Source organism: Rana temporaria, chromosome 3 (genome assembly GCF_905171775.1).
Source record: "Rana temporaria chromosome 3, aRanTem1.1, whole genome shotgun sequence".
NCBI lineage: Eukaryota > Metazoa > Chordata > Amphibia > Anura > Ranidae > Rana > Rana temporaria.
In genome coordinates this window covers 493,003,011-493,023,191 of record NC_053491.1, presented here as the reverse complement: position 1 = coordinate 493,023,191, position 20,181 = coordinate 493,003,011, and the positions used below count along the sequence as shown (strand labels likewise).

The following is a 20,181-nucleotide window of genomic DNA, read 5'->3' as shown; positions in this document are numbered from 1 at the left end:
CCAACACCACCAACTCACTCCTAAGGTCCTTCACAAAGGTTTCCAAGGCCTTCAGTTTTTCCATCATCGAGGAATCTGGTGGAAGAGAACATATAAGTTGGTGAGCAGAGCAGACCCCCCCCCCCCATTGCCTAGAGTCACTCCCGTCACCACGTGGAGGTCCATCTTACCATGCTGGGACAGGTCCTTCACTCTGGATTGCACCCCTAGACTCAGATTCCTCAGCTTCACCTCCATGATGTAATCTGTCTGATCCACCCCCTCACCTGCCGGAGACAAAGTCAATCTTTCACATCGGACACCCCTGTCTACTTGTGCGGAGGTGCAGCGTGGTGCCGTGTCAGTGAACACTCATGGGTAGATTCACATACAAAGGCCTAAAATTAGGACGGCCTAGCCTAGTCTTTTTAGGCTACACCGCCGTAAATTATTTAGGCTAGTAGTGATTCTCAAACCACTTACCTTCAAATTTTCGGCGGCGTAGCCTAAAACGAGCGGGCGTAAGCGCGCCTAATTCAAATGACTGGGAGGGGGGCGTGTACGTTTTTCAACATTTTTGCGTACTGCGCATGCGCCGGGCGTCTACATTTCCCAGTGCGCATTGCGGCTAACTAGGTCGTACGGGCCTATTTATTTTGACGCGTACGTAAACGGCGTAAATCCCGATTCGCGGACGACTTGCGCAAACAACGTAAAAAAAATCGAACCTCGCGGCGGGAACGGCGGCCATACTTAACATTGTTATTCCACCTCATAGGTGGAATAACTTTAGGCGGCCTATCACGTACGGAAACTACGTAACTCGACGGTGTAGGCCCGGCGTGCGCTCGTAAATCGTCGGGAATCGGCGTATCCCCTCATTTACATAATCTACGCCGGCCGCAATGGAAGCGCCATCTAGCAGCCACCAGAAACATTGCAAGCTAAGATAGAACGGCGCAAGCCGGCCTATCTTAGCTTTGTTTAAGTGTATCTCTGTTAGAGAATACACTTAAACAAACGCCGGCGTAGATTCAGAGTTAGGTCGGCTTATCTGCAGACTCACTGTGCCCATCAAACACAGTCACTGTGCCATCATTTATCACCACTGTGCCATGCCATCAATTGTCACCACTGTGCCATCATTTATCACCACTGTGCCCATTGTCACCACTGTGCCATGCCATCAAATTCAGCCACTGTGCCATCAATTGTCACCACTGTGCCATGCCATCAATTGTCACCACTGTGCCATCATTTATCACCACTGTGCCATCATGTATCACCACTGTGCCCATTGTCACCACTGTGCCCATCAATTGTCACCACGGTGCCATGCCATCAATTGTCACCACTGTGCCATCATTTATCACCACTGTGCCCATTGTCACCACTGTGCCCATCAATTGTCACCACTGTGCCATCATTTATCACCACTGTGCCCATTGTCACCACTGTGCCCATCAATTGTCACCACTGTGCCATCATTTATCACCACTGTGCCCATTGTCACCACTGTGCCCATCAATTGTCACCACTGTGCCATCATTTATCACCACTGTGCCTATCAATTGTCACCACTGTGCCATGCCAAACACAGCCACTGTGTCATGCCATCAATCGGCGCAAATGCAGCCACTTTCCCTTGTAAAATGACCCATCCCGCCCGACACTTACCTTTCTGGGGTCAGCCACCCTGCTTCCACCGTCCCTCGATGTCTTCTCCCGCCCTTGATGACGCTTCAGCCAATCAGGCTACTGGTAACTAGAACCGGTGATTATGATTGGCTGAGACGCCTGTCAGTGTTAACCAGGGAACCCCCCGTGCGCCCCCTGGTTAACTATTTGGAAGCCGATTACAGCCTGATAGGCACTTCCAAAGCCAACCAGCTGCCGTTATTCAGATGGCCGGCGATCACCAGGGAGCCGGACATTTGAATTGTGGGCGGCAGCAACATTGAGATCGGAAGCGCCTAGGCAAAGGAAGTGCATTGAGATCGGGAGTGCCTAGGCAAGGGAAGTGCATTGAGATCGGGAGCGCCTAGGCAAAGGAAGTGTATTGAGATCGGGAGTGCCTAGGCAAAGGAAGTGTATTGAGATCGGGAGCGCCTAGGCAAGGGAAGTGTATTGAGATCGGGAGTGCCTAGGCAAGGGAAGTGCATTGAGATCGGGAGCGCCTAGGCAAAGGAAGTGCATTGAGATCGGGAGTGCCTAGGCAAGGGAAGTGCATTGAGATCGGGAGTGCCTAGGCAAAGGAAGTGCATTGAGATCGGGAGCGCCTAGGCAAAGGAAGTGCATTGAGATCGGGAGTGCCTAGGCAAAGGAAGTGTATTGAGATCGGGAGTGCCTAGGCAAGGGAAGTGCATTGAGATCGGGAGTGCCTAGGCAAGGGAAGTGCATTGAGATCGGGAGCGCCTAGGCAAAGGAAGTGCATTGAGATCGGGAGTGCCTAGGCAAGGGAAGTGCATTGAGATCGGGAGTGCCTAGGCAAAGGAAGTGCATTGAGATGGGGAGCGCCTAGGCAAAGGAAGTGCATTGAGATCGGGAGTGCCTAGGCAAAGGAAGTGCATTGAGATCGGGAGTGCCTAGGCAAAGGAAGTGTATTGAGATCGGGAGTGCCTAGGCAAGGGAAGTGTATTGAGATCGGGAGTGCCTAGGCAAAGGAAGTGCATTGAGATCGGGAGTGCCTAGGCAAGGGAAGTGTATTGAGATCGGGAGTGCCTAGGCAAAGGAAGTGCATTGAGATCGGGAGTGCCTAGGCAAAGGAAGTGTATTGAGATCGGGAGTGCCTAGGCAAAGGAAGTGTATTGAGATCGGGAGCGCCTAGGCAAGGGAAGTGCATTGAGATCGGGAGCGCCTAGGCAAGGGAAGTGCATTGAGATCGGGAGTGCCTAGGCAAAGGAAGTGTATTGAGATCGGGAGTGCCTAGGCAAAGGAAGTGTATTGAGATCGGGAGTGCCTAGGCAAAGGAAGTGTATTGAGATCGGGAGTGCCTAGGCAAGGGAAGTGCATTGAGATCGGGAGTGCCTAGGCAAGGGAAGTGCATTGAGATCGGGAGTGCCTAGGCAAAGGAAGTGCATTGAGATCGGGAGCGCCTAGGCAAAGGAAGTGCATTGAGATCGAGAGCGCCTAGGCAAAGGAAGTGTATTGAGATCGGGAGTGCCTAGGCAAGGGAAGTGCATTGAGATTGGGAGCGCCTAGGCAAAGGAAGTGTATTGAGATCGGGAGTGCCTAGGCAAGGGAAGTGCATTGAGATCGGGAGTGCCTAGGCAAGGGAAGTGCATTGAGATCGGGAGTGCCTAGGCAAAGGAAGTGCATTGAGATCGGGAGTGCCTAGGCAAAGGAAGTGCATTGAGATCGGGAGTGCCTAGGCAAAGGAAGTGCATTGAGATCGGGAGCGCCTAGGCAAAGGAAGTGCATTGAGATCGGGAGTGCCTAGGCAAGGGAAGTGCATTGAGATCGGGAGTGCCTAGGCAAAGGAAGTGCATTGAGATCGGGAGCGCCTAGGCAAAGGAAGTGCATTGAGATCGGGAGTGCCTAGGCAAGGGAAGTGCATTGAGATCGGGAGTGCCTAGGCAAAGGAAGTGCATTGAGATCGGGAGTGCCTAGGCAAAGGAAGTGTATTGAGATCGGGAGTGCCTAGGCAAGGGAAGTGCATTGAGATCGGGAGTGCCTAGGCAAAGGAAGTGCATTGAGATCGGGAGCGCCTAGGCAAAGGAAGTGCATTGAGATCGGGAGTGCCTAGGCAAAGGAAGTGCATTGAGATCGGGAGTGCCTAGGCAAAGGAAGTGCATTGAGATCGGGAGTGCCTAGGCAAAGGAAGTGTATTGAGATCGGGAGCGCCTAGGCAAAGGAAGTGTATTGAGATCGGGAGTGCCTAGGCAAAGGAAGTGTATTGAGATCGGGAGTGCCTAGGCAAAGGAAGTGTATTGAGATCGGGAGCGCCTAGGCAAAGGAAGTGCATTGAGATCGGGAGTGCCTAGGCAAGGGAAGTGCATTGAGATCGGGAGCGCCTAGGCAAAGGAAGTGTATTGAGATCGGGAGTGCCTAGGCAAAGGAAGTGTATTGAGATCGGGAGCGCCTAGGCAAAGGAAGTGCATTGAGATCGGGAGTGCCTAGGCAAGGGAAGTGCATTGAGATCGGGAGCGCCTAGGCAAAGGAAGTGCATTGAGATCGGGAGTGCCTAGGCAAAGGAAGTGCATTGAGATCGGGAGTGCCTAGGCAAAGGAAGTGCATTGAGATCGGGAGTGCCTAGGCAAGGGAAGTGCATTGAGATCGGGAGTGCCTAGGCAAAGGAAGTGTATTGAGATCGGGAGTGCCTAGGCAAAGGAAGTGTATTGAGATCGGGAGCGCCTAGGCAAAGGAAGTGCATTGAGATCGGGAGTGCCTAGGCAAAGGAAGTGTATTGAGATTGGGAGTGCCTAGGCAAAGGAAGTGCATTGAGATCGGGAGCGCCTAGGCAAAGGAAGTGCATTGAGATCGGGAGCGCCTAGGCAAGGGAAGTGCATTGAGATCGGGAGCGCCTAGGCAAAGGAAGTGCATTGAGATCGGGAGTGCCTAGGCAAAGGAAGTGTATTGAGATCGGGAGTGCCTAGGCAAAGGAAGTGCATTGAGATCGGGAGCGCCTAGGCAAGGGAAGTGCATTGAGATCGGGAGCGCCTAGGCAAGGGAAGTGTATTGAGATCGGGAGTGCCTAGGCAAAGGAAGTGTATTGAGATCGGGAGTGCCTAGGCAAGGGAAGTGCATTGAGATCGGGAGTGCCTAGGCAAGGGAAGTGCATTGAGATCGGGAGTGCCTAGGCAAGGGAAGTGCATTGAGATCGGGAGCGCCTAGGCAAAGGAAGTGCATTGAGATCGGGAGTGCCTAGGCAAGGGAAGTGCATTGAGATCGGGAGTGCCTAGGCAAAGGAAGTGCATTGAGATGGGGAGCGCCTAGGCAAAGGAAGTGCATTGAGATCGGGAGTGCCTAGGCAAAGGAAGTGCATTGAGATCGGGAGTGCCTAGGCAAAGGAAGTGTATTGAGATCGGGAGTGCCTAGGCAAGGGAAGTGCATTGAGATCGGGAGTGCCTAGGCAAGGGAAGTGTATTGAGATCGGGAGTGCCTAGGCAAAGGAAGTGCATTGAGATCGGGAGTGCCTAGGCAAAGGAAGTGCATTGAGATCGGGAGTGCCTAGGCAAGGGAAGTGCATTGAGATCGGGAGTGCCTAGGCAAAGGAAGTGCATTGAGATTGGGAGCGCCTAGGCAAAGGAAGTGCATTGAGATCGGGAGTGCCTAGGCAAAGGAAGTGTATTGAGATCGGGAGCGCCTAGGCAAAGGAAGTGTATTGAGATCGGGAGTGCCTAGGCAAAGGAAGTGTATTGAGATCGGGAGCGCCTAGGCAAAGGAAGTGCATTGAGATCGGGAGTGCCTAGGCAAAGGAAGTGCATTGAGATCGGGAGTGCCTAGGCAAAGGAAGTGTATTGAGATCGGGAGTGCCTAGGCAAAGGAAGTGTATTGAGATCGGGAGCGCCTAGGCAAGGGAAGTGCATTGAGATCGGGAGTGCCTAGGCAAAGGAAGTGTATTGAGATCGGGAGTGCCTAGGCAAAGGAAGTGTATTGAGATTGGGAGTGCCTAGGCAAAGGAAGTGTATTGAGATTGGGAGTGCCTAGGCAAAGGAAGTGCATTGAGATCGGGAGTGCCTAGGCAAAGGAAGTGCATTGAGATCGGGAGCGCCTAGGCAAAGGAAGTGTATTGAGATCGGGAGCGCCTAGGCAAAGGAAGTGTATTGAGATCGGGAGTGCCTAGGCAAAGGAAGTGTATTGAGATCGGGAGTGCCTAGGCAAAGGAAGTGCATTGAGATCGGGAGTGCCTAGGCAAAGGAAGTGTATTGAGATCGGGAGTGCCTAGGCAAGGGAAGTGCATTGAGATCGGGAGTGCCTAGGCAAAGGAAGTGTATTGAGATCGGGAGCGCCTAGGCAAAGGAAGTGCATTGAGATCGGGAGTGCCTAGGCAAAGGAAGTGCATTGAGATCGGGAGCGCCTAGGCAAGGGAAGTGCATTGAGATCGGGAGTGCCTAGGCAAAGGAAGTGTATTGAGATCGGGAGTGCCTAGGCAAAGGAAGTGCATTGAGATCGGGAGTGCCTAGGCAAAGGAAGTGCATTGAGATCGGGAGCGCCTAGGCAAAGGAAGTGCATTGAGATCGAGAGTGCCTAGGCAAAGGAAGTGTATTGAGATCGGGAGCGCCTAGGCAAAGGAAGTGCATTGAGATCGGGAGCGCCTAGGCAAAGGAAGTGCATTGAGATCGGGAGTGCCTAGGCAAAGGAAGTGCATTGAGATCGGGAGCGCCTAGGCAAAGGAAGTGTATTGAGATCGGGAGTGCCTAGGCAAAGGAAGTGTATTGAGATCGGGAGCGCCTAGGCAAAGGAAGTGCATTGAGATCGGGAGTGCCTAGGCAAGGGAAGTGCATTGAGATCGGGAGTGCCTAGGCAAAGGAAGTGCATTGAGATCGGGAGTGCCTAGGCAAAGGAAGTGCATTGAGATCGGGAGTGCCTAGGCAAAGGAAGTGTATTGAGATCGGGAGCGCCTAGGCAAGGGAAGTGCATTGAGATCGGGAGTGCCTAGGCAAAGGAAGTGCATTGAGATCGGGAGTGCCTAGGCAAAGGAAGTGTATTGAGATCGGGAGCGCCTAGGCAAAGGAAGTGTATTGAGATCGGGAGTGCCTAGGCAAGGGAAGTGCATTGAGATCGGGAGTGCCTAGGCAAAGGAAGTGCATTGAGATCGGGAGTGCCTAGGCAAAGGAAGTGTATTGAGATCGGGAGTGCCTAGGCAAAGGAAGTGTATTGAGATCGGGAGTGCCTAGGCAAAGGAAGTGTATTGAGATCGGGAGTGCCTAGGCAAGGGAAGTGCATTGAGATCGGGAGTGCCTAGGCAAAGGAAGTGCATTGAGATCGGGAGCGCCTAGGCAAAGGAAGTGTATTGAGATCGGGAGTGCCTAGGCAAAGGAAGTGTATTGAGATCGGGAGCGCCTAGGCAAAGGAAGTGCATTGAGATCGGGAGCGCCTAGGCAAGGGAAGTGCATTGAGATCGGGAGTGCCTAGGCAAAGGAAGTGTATTGAGATTGGGAGCGCCTAGGCAAAGGAAGTGCATTGAGATCGGGAGTGCCTAGGCAAAGGAAGTGCATTGAGATCGGGAGTGCCTAGGCAAAGGAAGTGCATTGAGATCGGGAGCGCCTAGGCAAAGGAAGTGTATTGAGATCGGGAGTGCCTAGGCAAAGGAAGTGCATTGAGATCGGGAGTGCCTAGGCAAAGGAAGTGTATTGAGATTGGGAGTGCCTAGGCAAAGGAAGTGTATTGAGATCGGGAGTGCCTAGGCAAAGGAAGTGCATTGAGATCGGGAGTGCCTAGGCAAAGGAAGTGTATTGAGATCGGGAGTGCCTAGGCAAAGGAAGTGTATTGAGATCGGGAGTGCCTAGGCAAAGGAAGTGTATTGAGATTGGGAGTGCCTAGGCAAAGGAAGTGCATTGAGATCGGGAGTGCCTAGGCAAAGGAAGTGTATTGAGATCGGGAGTGCCTAGGCAAAGGAAGTGTATTGAGATCGGGAGTGCCTAGGCAAGGGAAGTGCATTGAGATCGGGAGCGCCTAGGCAAAGGAAGTGTATTGAGATCGGGAGTGCCTAGGCAAAGGAAGTGTATTGAGATCGGGAGCGCCTAGGCAAAGGAAGTGCATTGAGATCGGGAGTGCCTAGGCAAAGGAAGTGCATTGAGATCGGGAGTGCCTAGGCAAAGGAAGTGTATTGAGATCGGGAGTGCCTAGGCAAAGGAAGTGTATTGAGATCGGGAGCGCCTAGGCAAAGGAAGTGTATTGAGATCGGGAGTGCCTAGGCAAAGGAAGTGTATTGAGATCGGGAGTGCCTAGGCAAAGGAAGTGTATTGAGATCGGGAGTGCCTAGGCAAAGGAAGTGCATTGAGATCGGGAGTGCCTAGGCAAGGGAAGTGCATTGAGATCGGGAGTGCCTAGGCAAAGGAAGTGTATTGAGATCGGGAGTGCCTAGGCAAAGGAAGTGTATTGAGATCGGGAGTGCCTAGGCAAAGGAAGTGTATTGAGATCGGGAGTGCCTAGGCAAAGGAAGTGCATTGAGATCGGGAGTGCCTAGGCAAAGGAAGTGTATTGAGATCGGGAGTGCCTAGGCAAGGGAAGTGCATTGAGATCGGGAGTGCCTAGGCAAAGGAAGTGCATTGAGATCGGGAGCGCCTAGGCAAAGGAAGTGCATTGAGATCGAGAGTGCCTAGGCAAAGGAAGTGTATTGAGATCGGGAGCGCCTAGGCAAAGGAAGTGCATTGAGATCGGGAGTGCCTAGGCAAAGGAAGTGCATTGAGATCGGGAGCGCCTAGGCAAAGGAAGTGTATTGAGATCGGGAGTGCCTAGGCAAAGGAAGTGTATTGAGATCGGGAGCGCCTAGGCAAAGGAAGTGCATTGAGATCGGGAGTGCCTAGGCAAGGGAAGTGCATTGAGATCGGGAGTGCCTAGGCAAAGGAAGTGCATTGAGATCGGGAGTGCCTAGGCAAAGGAAGTGCATTGAGATCGGGAGTGCCTAGGCAAAGGAAGTGTATTGAGATCGGGAGCGCCTAGGCAAAGGAAGTGTATTGAGATCGGGAGTGCCTAGGCAAGGGAAGTGCATTGAGATCGGGAGTGCCTAGGCAAAGGAAGTGCATTGAGATCGGGAGTGCCTAGGCAAAGGAAGTGTATTGAGATCGGGAGTGCCTAGGCAAAGGAAGTGTATTGAGATCGGGAGTGCCTAGGCAAAGGAAGTGCATTGAGATCGGGAGTGCCTAGGCAAAGGAAGTGCATTGAGATCGGGAGTGCCTAGGCAAGGGAAGTGCATTGAGATCGGGAGTGCCTAGGCAAAGGAAGTGCATTGAGATCGGGAGCGCCTAGGCAAAGGAAGTGTATTGAGATCGGGAGTGCCTAGGCAAAGGAAGTGTATTGAGATCGGGAGCGCCTAGGCAAAGGAAGTGCATTGAGATCGGGAGCGCCTAGGCAAGGGAAGTGCATTGAGATCGGGAGTGCCTAGGCAAAGGAAGTGTATTGAGATTGGGAGCGCCTAGGCAAAGGAAGTGCATTGAGATCGGGAGTGCCTAGGCAAAGGAAGTGCATTGAGATCGGGAGTGCCTAGGCAAAGGAAGTGCATTGAGATCGGGAGCGCCTAGGCAAAGGAAGTGTATTGAGATCGGGAGTGCCTAGGCAAAGGAAGTGCATTGAGATCGGGAGTGCCTAGGCAAAGGAAGTGTATTGAGATTGGGAGTGCCTAGGCAAAGGAAGTGTATTGAGATCGGGAGTGCCTAGGCAAAGGAAGTGCATTGAGATCGGGAGTGCCTAGGCAAAGGAAGTGTATTGAGATCGGGAGTGCCTAGGCAAAGGAAGTGTATTGAGATCGGGAGCGCCTAGGCAAAGGAAGTGCATTGAGATCGGGAGCGCCTAGGCAAAGGAAGTGCATTGAGATCGGGAGTGCCTAGGCAAGGGAAGTGCATTGAGATCGGGAGTGCCTAGGCAAAGGAAGTGCATTGAGATCGGGAGTGCCTAGGCAAAGGAAGTGCATTGAGATCGGGAGTGCCTAGGCAAAGGAAGTGTATTGAGATCGGGAGCGCCTAGGCAAAGGAAGTGTATTGAGATCGGGAGTGCCTAGGCAAGGGAAGTGCATTGAGATCGGGAGTGCCTAGGCAAAGGAAGTGCATTGAGATCGGGAGTGCCTAGGCAAAGGAAGTGTATTGAGATCGGGAGTGCCTAGGCAAAGGAAGTGTATTGAGATCGGGAGTGCCTAGGCAAAGGAAGTGCATTGAGATCGGGAGTGCCTAGGCAAAGGAAGTGCATTGAGATCGGGAGTGCCTAGGCAAGGGAAGTGCATTGAGATCGGGAGTGCCTAGGCAAAGGAAGTGCATTGAGATCGGGAGTGCCTAGGCAAAGGAAGTGCATTGAGATCGGGAGCGCCTAGGCAAAGGAAGTGTATTGAGATCGGGAGTGCCTAGGCAAAGGAAGTGCATTGAGATCGGGAGTGCCTAGGCAAAGGAAGTGTATTGAGATTGGGAGTGCCTAGGCAAAGGAAGTGTATTGAGATCGGGAGTGCCTAGGCAAAGGAAGTGCATTGAGATCGGGAGTGCCTAGGCAAAGGAAGTGTATTGAGATCGGGAGTGCCTAGGCAAAGGAAGTGTATTGAGATCGGGAGTGCCTAGGCAAAGGAAGTGTATTGAGATTGGGAGTGCCTAGGCAAAGGAAGTGCATTGAGATCGGGAGTGCCTAGGCAAAGGAAGTGCATTGAGATCGGGAGTGCCTAGGCAAAGGAAGTGTATTGAGATCGGGAGCGCCTAGGCAAAGGAAGTGCATTGAGATCGGGAGTGCCTAGGCAAAGGAAGTGCATTGAGATCGGGAGTGCCTAGGCAAAGGAAGTGTATTGAGATCGGGAGTGCCTAGGCAAAGGAAGTGTATTGAGATCGGGAGCGCCTAGGCAAAGGAAGTGCATTGAGATCGGGAGTGCCTAGGCAAAGGAAGTGCATTGAGATCGGGAGCGCCTAGGCAAGGGAAGTGCATTGAGATCGGGAGTGCCTAGGCAAGGGAAGTGCATTGAGATCGGGAGTGCCTAGGCAAAGGAAGTGTATTGAGATCGGGAGTGCCTAGGCAAAGGAAGTGTATTGAGATTGGGAGTGCCTAGGCAAAGGAAGTGTATTGAGATTGGGAGTGCCTAGGCAAAGGAAGTGCATTGAGATCGGGAGTGCCTAGGCAAAGGAAGTGCATTGAGATCGGGAGCGCCTAGGCAAAGGAAGTGTATTGAGATCGGGAGCGCCTAGGCAAAGGAAGTGTATTGAGATCGGGAGTGCCTAGGCAAAGGAAGTGCATTGAGATCGGGAGTGCCTAGGCAAAGGAAGTGTATTGACATCGGGAGTGCCTAGGCAAAGGAAGTGCATTGAGATCGGGAGTGCCTAGGCAAGGGAAGTGCATTGAGATCGGGAGTGCCTAGGCAAAGGAAGTGCATTGAGATCGGGAGCGCCTAGGCAAAGGAAGTGCATTGAGATCGAGAGTGCCTAGGCAAAGGAAGTGTATTGAGATCGGGAGCGCCTAGGCAAAGGAAGTGCATTGAGATCGGGAGTGCCTAGGCAAAGGAAGTGCATTGAGATCGGGAGCGCCTAGGCAAAGGAAGTGTATTGAGATCGGGAGTGCCTAGGCAAAGGAAGTGTATTGAGATCGGGAGCGCCTAGGCAAAGGAAGTGCATTGAGATCGGGAGTGCCTAGGCAAGGGAAGTGCATTGAGATCGGGAGTGCCTAGGCAAAGGAAGTGTATTGAGATCGGGAGTGCCTAGGCAAAGGAAGTGCATTGAGATCGGGAGTGCCTAGGCAAAGGAAGTGCATTGAGATCGGGAGTGCCTAGGCAAAGGAAGTGTATTGAGATCGGGAGCGCCTAGGCAAGGGAAGTGCATTGAGATCGGGAGTGCCTAGGCAAAGGAAGTGCATTGAGATCGGGAGTGCCTAGGCAAAGGAAGTGTATTGAGATCGGGAGCGCCTAGGCAAAGGAAGTGTATTGAGATCGGGAGTGCCTAGGCAAGGGAAGTGCATTGAGATCGGGAGTGCCTAGGCAAAGGAAGTGTATTGAGATCGGGAGCGCCTAGGCAAAGGAAGTGTATTGAGATCGGGAGTGCCTAGGCAAGGGAAGTGCATTGAGATCGGGAGTGCCTAGGCAAAGGAAGTGCATTGAGATCGGGAGTGCCTAGGCAAAGGAAGTGTATTGAGATCGGGAGTGCCTAGGCAAAGGAAGTGCATTGAGATCGGGAGTGCCTAGGCAAAGGAAGTGTATTGAGATTGGGAGTGCCTAGGCAAAGGAAGTGTATTGAGATCGGGAGTGCCTAGGCAAAGGAAGTGCATTGAGATCGGGAGTGCCTAGGCAAAGGAAGTGTATTGAGATCGGGAGTGCCTAGGCAAAGGAAGTGCATTGAGATCGGGAGTGCCTAGGCAAAGGAAGTGTATTGAGATTGGGAGTGCCTAGGCAAAGGAAGTGTATTGAGATCGGGAGTGCCTAGGCAAAGGAAGTGCATTGAGATCGGGAGTGCCTAGGCAAAGGAAGTGTATTGAGATCGGGAGTGCCTAGGCAAAGGAAGTGTATTGAGATCGGGAGTGCCTAGGCAAAGGAAGTGTATTGAGATTGGGAGTGCCTAGGCAAAGGAAGTGCATTGAGATCGGGAGTGCCTAGGCAAAGGAAGTGTATTGAGATCGGGAGTGCCTAGGCAAAGGAAGTGTATTGAGATCGGGAGTGCCTAGGCAAAGGAAGTGCATTGAGATCGGGAGCGCCTAGGCAAAGGAAGTGCATTGAGATCGGGAGTGCCTAGGCAAAGGAAGTGCATTGAGATCGGGAGCGCCTAGGCAAAGGAAGTGTATTGAGATCGGGAGTGCCTAGGCAAGGGAAGTGCATTGAGATCGGGAGTGCCTAGGCAAAGGAAGTGTATTGAGATCGGGAGTGCCTAGGCAAGGGAAGTGCATTGAGATCGGGAGCGCCTAGGCAAAGGAAGTGCATTGAGATCGGGAGCGCCTAGGCAAAGGAATTCTTTGAACCATTACAATTCGGTGTAAGTGTGTTCCTCCGAGCACCAAGAATTCTCTGGCCTTTGTGGCTGTGATTGGTGGAGAGATGAGCTCGGGGGCGTGTTATTTGTATCTATCTATCTGTAGATATATCTTTTGTGGCCCCAACCAATCCCCAAATGCCGCTCAGGACTACTGATGAGCTCAGGAGTGTTATCTGGATATACCGTATTTATCGGCAGATAACACTCACCACACCATGAATGCGGCCTCACCATTGCCATGAATGCAGCCCCACCATTGCCATGAATGCAGCCCCACCATTGCCATGAATGCAGCCCCACCATTGCCATGAATGCAGCCTTCCCATTGCCATGAATGCAGCCCCACCATTGCCATGAATGCAGCCCCACCATGAATGCAGCCCCACCATTGCCATGAATGCAGCCTCCCAATTTCCATGAATGCAGCCCCACCATTGCCATGAATGCAACCCCACCATTGCCATGAATGCAGCCTCCCAATTTCCATGAATGCAGCCCCACCATTTCCATGAATGCAGTCCCAACATTGCCATGAATGCAGCCCCACCATTGCCATGAATGCAGCCTCACCATTGGCATGCCTCCCCATTGCCATGAATGCAGCCTTCCCATTGCCATGAATGCAGCCTCCCCATTGCCATGAATGCAACCCCACCATTACCTTGAATTCAGCCACCCCATTGCCACGAATGCAGCCTCCTCATTGCCATGCATGCATCCTCCCCATTGCCATGAATGCAGCCTCCCCATTGCCATGAATGCATCCTCACCATTGCCATGAATGCAGCCTCCCCATTGCCATGAATGCATCCTCACCATTGCCATGAATGCATCCTCCCCATTGCCATGAATGCAGCCTCCCCATTGCCACGAATGCATCCTCCTCATTGCCATGCATGCATCCTCCCCATTGCCATGAATGCAGCCCCACCATTGCCTTGAATTCAGCCTTCCCATTGCCACGAATTCAGCCTCCCCATTGCCATGAATGCAGCCTCCCCATGGCCGTGAATGCAGCCTCCCCATTGCCATGAATGCATCCTCACCATTGCCATGAATGCAGCCTCCCCATTGCCATGAATGCATCCTCACCATTGCCATGAATGCAGCCTCACCATTGCCATAAATGCAGCCTCACCATTGCCATCAGTGCAGCCTGGTCCATGCCTATCTGCAACCGCGGAGGGGACAGGGAGGGGGCGGGACGAGCACCCACAGATTACATACAGGAGAATCTGTTTACTTGGCGGCCTCTTTAATAAAAAGCCCCGCCTCCTATGATAGACAGAACAGTCTTGGAGGACGAAGCTTCCCATCAATGTCACCCAGAAGATGGGAATGAGGGACACCTACTAACAAATAGGACACGCCCCCTGCCACACCCCCTTAAAGGAGAATTCACCATAAAGAAAGGGTAATCCAATCCAATCCAGGACAGTCCCTCCAAATCCGGGACAGTCCCTCCAAATCAAGGACAGTCACTCCAAATCCGGGATAGCCCGTCCAAATCCGGGACAGTCTCTCCAAATCAGGAACAGTCCCTCCAAATCCGGGACAGTCCCTCCAAATCTAGGACAGTCCCTCCAAATCCAGGACAGTCCCTCCAAATCAAGGACAGTCACTCCAAATCCGGGATAGCCCGTCCAAATCCGGGACAGTCTCTCCAAATCAGGAACAGTCCCTCCAAATCCGGGACAGTCCCTCCAAATCTAGGACAGTCCCTCCAAATCCAGGACAGTCCCTCCAAATCCGGGAAAGTCCCTCCAAATCCAGAACAGTCCCTCCAAATCCAGGACAGTCTCTCCAAATCTGGGACAGTCCCTCCAAATCTGGGACAGTCCCTCCTAACGGGACAGTCCCTCCAAATCCAGGACAGTCCCTCGAAATCAGGGACGTCCCTCCAAATCCGGGACAGTCCCTCCAAATCCAGGATAGTCCCTCCAAATCCAGGACAGTCCCTCCAAATCCAGGACAGCCCCTCCAAATCCAGGACAGCCCCTCCAAATCAGGGACAGCCCCTCCAAATCAGGGACGGTCCCTCCAAATCAGGGACGGTCCCTCCAAATCCGGAACGGTCCCTTCAAATCCGGGACATCCCTCCAAATCAGGGACAGCCCCTCCAAATCCAGGACAGCCCCTCCAAATCAGGGACAGCCCCTCCAAATCAGGGACAGCCCCTCCAAATCAGGGACGGTCCCTCCAAATCCGGAACGGTCCCTCCAAATCCGGGACATCCCTCCAAATCTGGAACAGTCCCTCCAAATCCAGGATAGTCCCTCCAAATCCAGGACAGTCCCTCCAAATCCAGGACAGCCCCTCCAAATCCAGGACAGCCCCTCCAAATCAGGGACGGTCCCTCCAAATCCGGGACGGTCCTTCCAAATCCGGGACGGTCCCTCCAAATCCTGGACAGTCTCTCCAAATCAGGGACAGTCCCTCCAAATCAGGGACAGTCCCTCCAAATCCGGGTGTCAGGTGACCTGTGGCCAGATGACAGATGCACCCCGTTGGAGTCAAGGTAGTGGACCCTATGGCAGACTGCTGCGGATGGACCACAGAGTGGATATGGAGGGAAGGTCCACTGGAGCACAAACAGGGATCCCACAGGATACTGGAGCCCATGATTCCCCAGGGGCGCGGAGTCTAAGATGCGGCTGGTATTCACCAGAGCCTCTAGTGGTGAGGATGGCCTTAGCTGCAACTGAATCCAGGTCACGGCCCCCAGAGTGCCCCAGCTCACGCTCCGTAGGGCATAGAGGAGAAAGGGGAAGCAGCCACTCAGGATACAAGAGATAGTGAGGGGTAAGCCGAGGTCGGGGCGACAAGCCGGCAAGGATAAACAAAGGACAGGCCAAAGGTCAGGATCACAGGCAAACAGGAATAGTCGGGGACAAGCCGAGATCGGTACAGTAGGCAGGCGCAGTCTGTTTTCTCCACTGCAGATGGCGCTCAGCTGTAGCGGTTCTGAGGAATGAGGAACAGGGTTCCTCTATGGTTTTCTGGGGAAACAATCCAGTTGGATGCTGTTGCCCCATGTGGCTCTGGCAGCCATCTTGTGTCAGTCAGAGCCTATTTACCCTCTCCTCTAAAAGTTTTGCACACTTTTACAGGAGAGGGTAGCACAGGGAAAGAGACCCCATTTCCTAGGGACATCACTAGTGATAGGAAAGGGTAGTGTTGCCCCGTGTGGGTCTGGTGGCCATCTTGGGTCAGGCAGAGCCTATTTGAGGCCCTGGTTCCCACACTTTTATAGGAGTGGGTAGCACAGGGAAAAAGACCCCATTTGCTAGGGACATCACTCGTGATAGGAAAAGATAGTGTTGCCCCATGTGGGTCTGGCAGCCATCTTGGGTCAGGCAGAGCCTATTTGAGGCCCTGGTTACCTAGTTTTGCACATTTTTATAGAAGTGGGTATTCTAAAGTGATGAAAGGTGAATAAGAAGCTTCTACGACTTCATGTGAGACACACACAATAAATAAAGAGAAATAAAAAAAATAAGCTGAGCTGATATATGATGCTGGTTTGATCATGTGACTTATAAACCATAAAGAACGTGTACAAAATATATAGCTATCAAAAGGCTATAAAAACACTCTGTGGGTCTAAATTGCTCAAATGCGATTCTGAAGAAAAAAATATGTAAACCAAAACAATAATCCATCTGGAATTCTTCAATGAATTCCTCCTCGGTGACATATGATCAAGACACCCAAGAAGAAGAAGTGAGAAGATATAATAGGAAAGGTCCTCCACCTTTAAAAATCTCTGCCGCTTACCAGCTAAGATGGATTCCTTATTATGGGAGATCAAAGAACGCCTGTGGCTTATCTCCCAGCCCTGGGTCTCTGTGCTTATCAGCAAGTCTCTCAGCATCTCCCTCTATGGATGTCCTCAATATTAGGAACAATCGATTGGTCCCCATGTAAGAACAGAAGGCTTGCATAGCGTAAATCCTTAACAATTTATTGGGTTAAAAGACAAGATTACACTTCTAATTGGCGTAGATTAAAAATAGCATGTATAAATAGTCGAGAAGGCCGGCTTCCAGGACTTGCATTTACGCGGTGATGTCAGCACGCCGCTCCTCCCTACGCGTTTCGTCACAACTGGCGTTGTCCTGTCCCAGGATGACGTCAATTGTGACGAAACGTGTAGGGAGGAGCGGCGTGCTGACTATTGCTGCTGTGTTTTATACTGTACCTGACTGTATGAGTTATTTTCGCCAAATCACACTGCACCCCCCCTATAAGCTATTGAGAAGGGGTGTCGTTTACAATTCTTACAGCATAGATAGAATGTGACTGTAGTGTCTGTGTCGAGAGACAGCAAGCATGGACTCACGTGTGATGGTGACGAGGAGGATTATGGTGATGAAGAGGAGTCCGGTGCAGAGAGATGACAGCAAGCAGATCAGGGTGGAGGAGGGTTGGGGGATCCACCACCTGGCCATGATGACTCCTGATAGGTAAGGGAGAGAGAAGTACGATAATAAGGATTTGGAATTCCCTCAGATCTGTGCCTTAGGGTAACATGAATATCACAATGCATGGCGACGTGCGTGCCGCCTTGTGCTGCAGTGCCATTTATTATCACAATGCATGGCGACGTGCGTGCCGCCCTGTGCTGCAGTGCCATTTATTATCACAATGCATGGCGACGTGCGTGCCGCCCTGTGCTGCAGTGCCATTTATTATCACAATGCATGGCGACGTGCGTGCCGCCCTGTGCTGCAGGGCCATTTATTATCACAATGCATGGCGACGTGCGTGCCGCCCTGTGCTGCAGGGCCATTTATTTAACCCCATTCACATTAATACAGAAGCGGCCAGAGATGGATTGTCACATTAGACATGAATCATAGTTCCCAATGCAAAGTGTATTGAGGCGCCATTCTAGAGCTGTACTACGGTACAGCAATTTTTTTTTGGGGGGGGGGGCAGTTCTAAGGGGACAGAGTTGTACCAGAGGGGGGCAGAGCTGTACTGAGGGGTACGAGCTGTATGGAGGGGGAAGAGCTGTACTGAGGGGTAAGAGCTGTACTGAGGGGGAAGAGCTGTACTGAGGGGTAAGAGCTGTACTGAGGGGTAAGAGCTGTATTGAGGGGGCAGAGCTGTACTGAGGGGGAAGAGCTGTACTGAGGGGTAAGAGCTGTACTGAGGGGTAAGAGCTGTACTGAGGGGTAAGAGCTGTATTGAGGGGGCAGAGCTGTACTGAGGGGGAAGAGCTGTACTGAGGGGTAAGAGCTGTACTGAGGGGGCAGAGCTGTACTGAGGGGGAAGAGCTGTACTGAGGGGTAAGAGCTGTACTGAGGGGACAGAGCTGTACTGAGGGGGAAGAGATGTACTGAGGGGGAAGAGCTGTACTGAAGGAGGAAAGCTGTAATGGGGTGTGGGTGTACTGGAGGTAAATCTGTACTTGTGGAGAGAGCTGCACTGAGGGGGAAGAGCTGAGCTCACCCCCCTAGAGGAACCCATAAAACATTTATTGGTCTTGGGGAAACCCTACTGACACCAATTCATTTAGGTTAAGGAGAAAAATGCATCCTACATTGGTGGCCACATAGAAGACTTTCCCTTACATTGGTGATCAGTGGGAAGAATGTCCCTTACATTGGTGATCAGTGGGAAGAATGTCCCTTACATTGGTGATCAGTGAGAAGAATGTTCCTTACATTGGTGATCAGTGAGAAGAATGTCCCTTACATTGGTGATCAGTGAGAAGAATGTTCCTTACATTGGTGATCAGTGAGAAGAATGGTCCTTACATTGGTGATCAGTGAGAGGAGTGTCCCTTACATTGGTGATCAGTGAGAAGAATGTTCCTTACATTGGTGATCAGTGAGAAGAATGTCCCTTACATTGGTGATCAGTGAGAAGAATGTTCCTTACATTGGTGATCAGTGAGAAGAATGTCCCTTACATTGGTGATCAGTGAGAAGAATGTTCCTTACATTGGTGATCAGTGAGAAGAATGTTCCTTACATTGGTGATCAGTGGGAAGAATGTCCCTTACATTGGTGATCAGTGGGAAGAATGTCCCTTACATTGGTGATCAGTGAGAAGAATGTCCCTTACATTGGTGATCAGTGAGAAGAATGTTCCTTACATTGGTGATCAGTGGGAAGAATGTTCCTTACATTGGTGATCAGTGAGAAGAATGTCCCTTACATTGGTGATCAGTGAGAAGAATGTTCCTTACATTGGTGATCAGTGAGAAGAATGTTCCTTACATTGGTGATCAGTGGGAAGAATGTTCCTTACATTGGTGATCAGTGAGAAGAATGTCCCTTACATTGGTGATCAGTGAGAAGAATGTTCCTTACATTGGTGATCAGTGGGAAGAATGTCCCTTACATTGGTGATCAGTGGGAAGAATGTTCCTTACATTGGTGATCAGTGAGAAGAATGTTCCTTACATTGGTGATCAGTGAGAAGAATGTCCCTTACATTGGTGATCAGTGAGAAGAATGTTCCTTACATTGGTGATCAGTGAGAAGAATGTTCCTTACATTGGTGATCAGTGGGAAGAATGTCCCTTACATTGGTGATCAGTGAGAAGAATGTCCCTTACATTGGTGATCAGTGGGAAGAATGTCCCTTACATTGGTGATCAGTGAGAAGAATGTCCCTTACATTGGTGATCAGTGAGAAGAATGTTCCTTACATTGGTGATCAGTGGGAAGAATGTTCCTTACATTGGTGATCAGTGAGAAGAATGTCCCTTACATTGGTGATCAGTGAGAAGAATGTCCCTTACATTGGTGATCAGTGAGAAGAATGTTCCTTACATTGGTGATCAGTGAGAAGAATGTTCCTTACATTGGTGATCAGTGGGAAGAATGTTCCTTACATTGGTGATCAGTGAGAAGAATGTCCCTTACATTGGTGATCAGTGAGAAGAATGTTCCTTACATTGGTGATCAGTGAGAAGGAATGTTCCTTACATTGGTGATCAGTGAGAAGAATGTTCCTTACATTGGTGATCAGTGAGAAGAATGTTCCTTACATTGGTGGCCACATAGAAGAATTTCCCTTACATTGGTGATCAGTGAGAAGAATGTCCCTTACATTGGTGATCAGTGGGAAGAATGTCCCTTACATTGGTGATCAGTGGGAAGAATGTTCCTTACATTGGTGATCAGTGAGAAGAATGTTCCTTACATTGGTGATCAGTGGGAAGAATGTTCCTTACATTGGTGATCAGTGAGAAGAATGTCCCTTACATTGGTGATCAGTGAGAAGAATGTCCCTTACATTGGTGATCAGTGAGAAGAATATTCCTTACATTGGTGATCAGTGGGAAGAATGTCCCTTACATTGGTGATCAGTGGGAAGAATGTTCCTTACATTGGTGATCAGTGGGAAGAATGTCCCTTACATTGGTGATCAGTGGGAAGAATGTCCCTTACATTGGTGATCAGTGGGAAGAATGTTCCTTACATTGGTGATCAGTGGGAAGAATGTTCCTTACATTGGTGATCAGTGGGAAGAATGTCCTTACATTGGTGATCAGTGGGAAGAATGTTCCTTACATTGGTGATCAGTGGGAAGAATGTCCTTACATTGGTGATCAGTGAGAAGAATGTCCCTTACATTGGTGATCAGTGGGAAGAATGTC

The 20,181-nt window shown here is 51.1% G+C and overlaps 1 protein-coding gene across 1 annotated transcript in view; it reads right to left on the bottom strand.

The window, feature by feature from the left end:
- Window positions 1-20,181, bottom strand: part of LOC120933816 (asialoglycoprotein receptor 1-like) — a 70,759-nt gene that overhangs the window by 18,817 nt on the left and 31,761 nt on the right. Inside the window, exons 2-4 of the mRNA XM_040347214.1 lie at window positions 16,906-17,022; window positions 171-266; window positions 19-75 (exon numbers count right to left, since the gene is read on the bottom strand). Coding sequence (XP_040203148.1) covers window positions 19-75; window positions 171-266; window positions 16,906-17,014 — 262 coding nt within the window. The 5' untranslated portion in view covers window positions 17,015-17,022. The remainder of the gene's footprint in view (window positions 1-18; window positions 76-170; window positions 267-16,905; window positions 17,023-20,181) is intronic.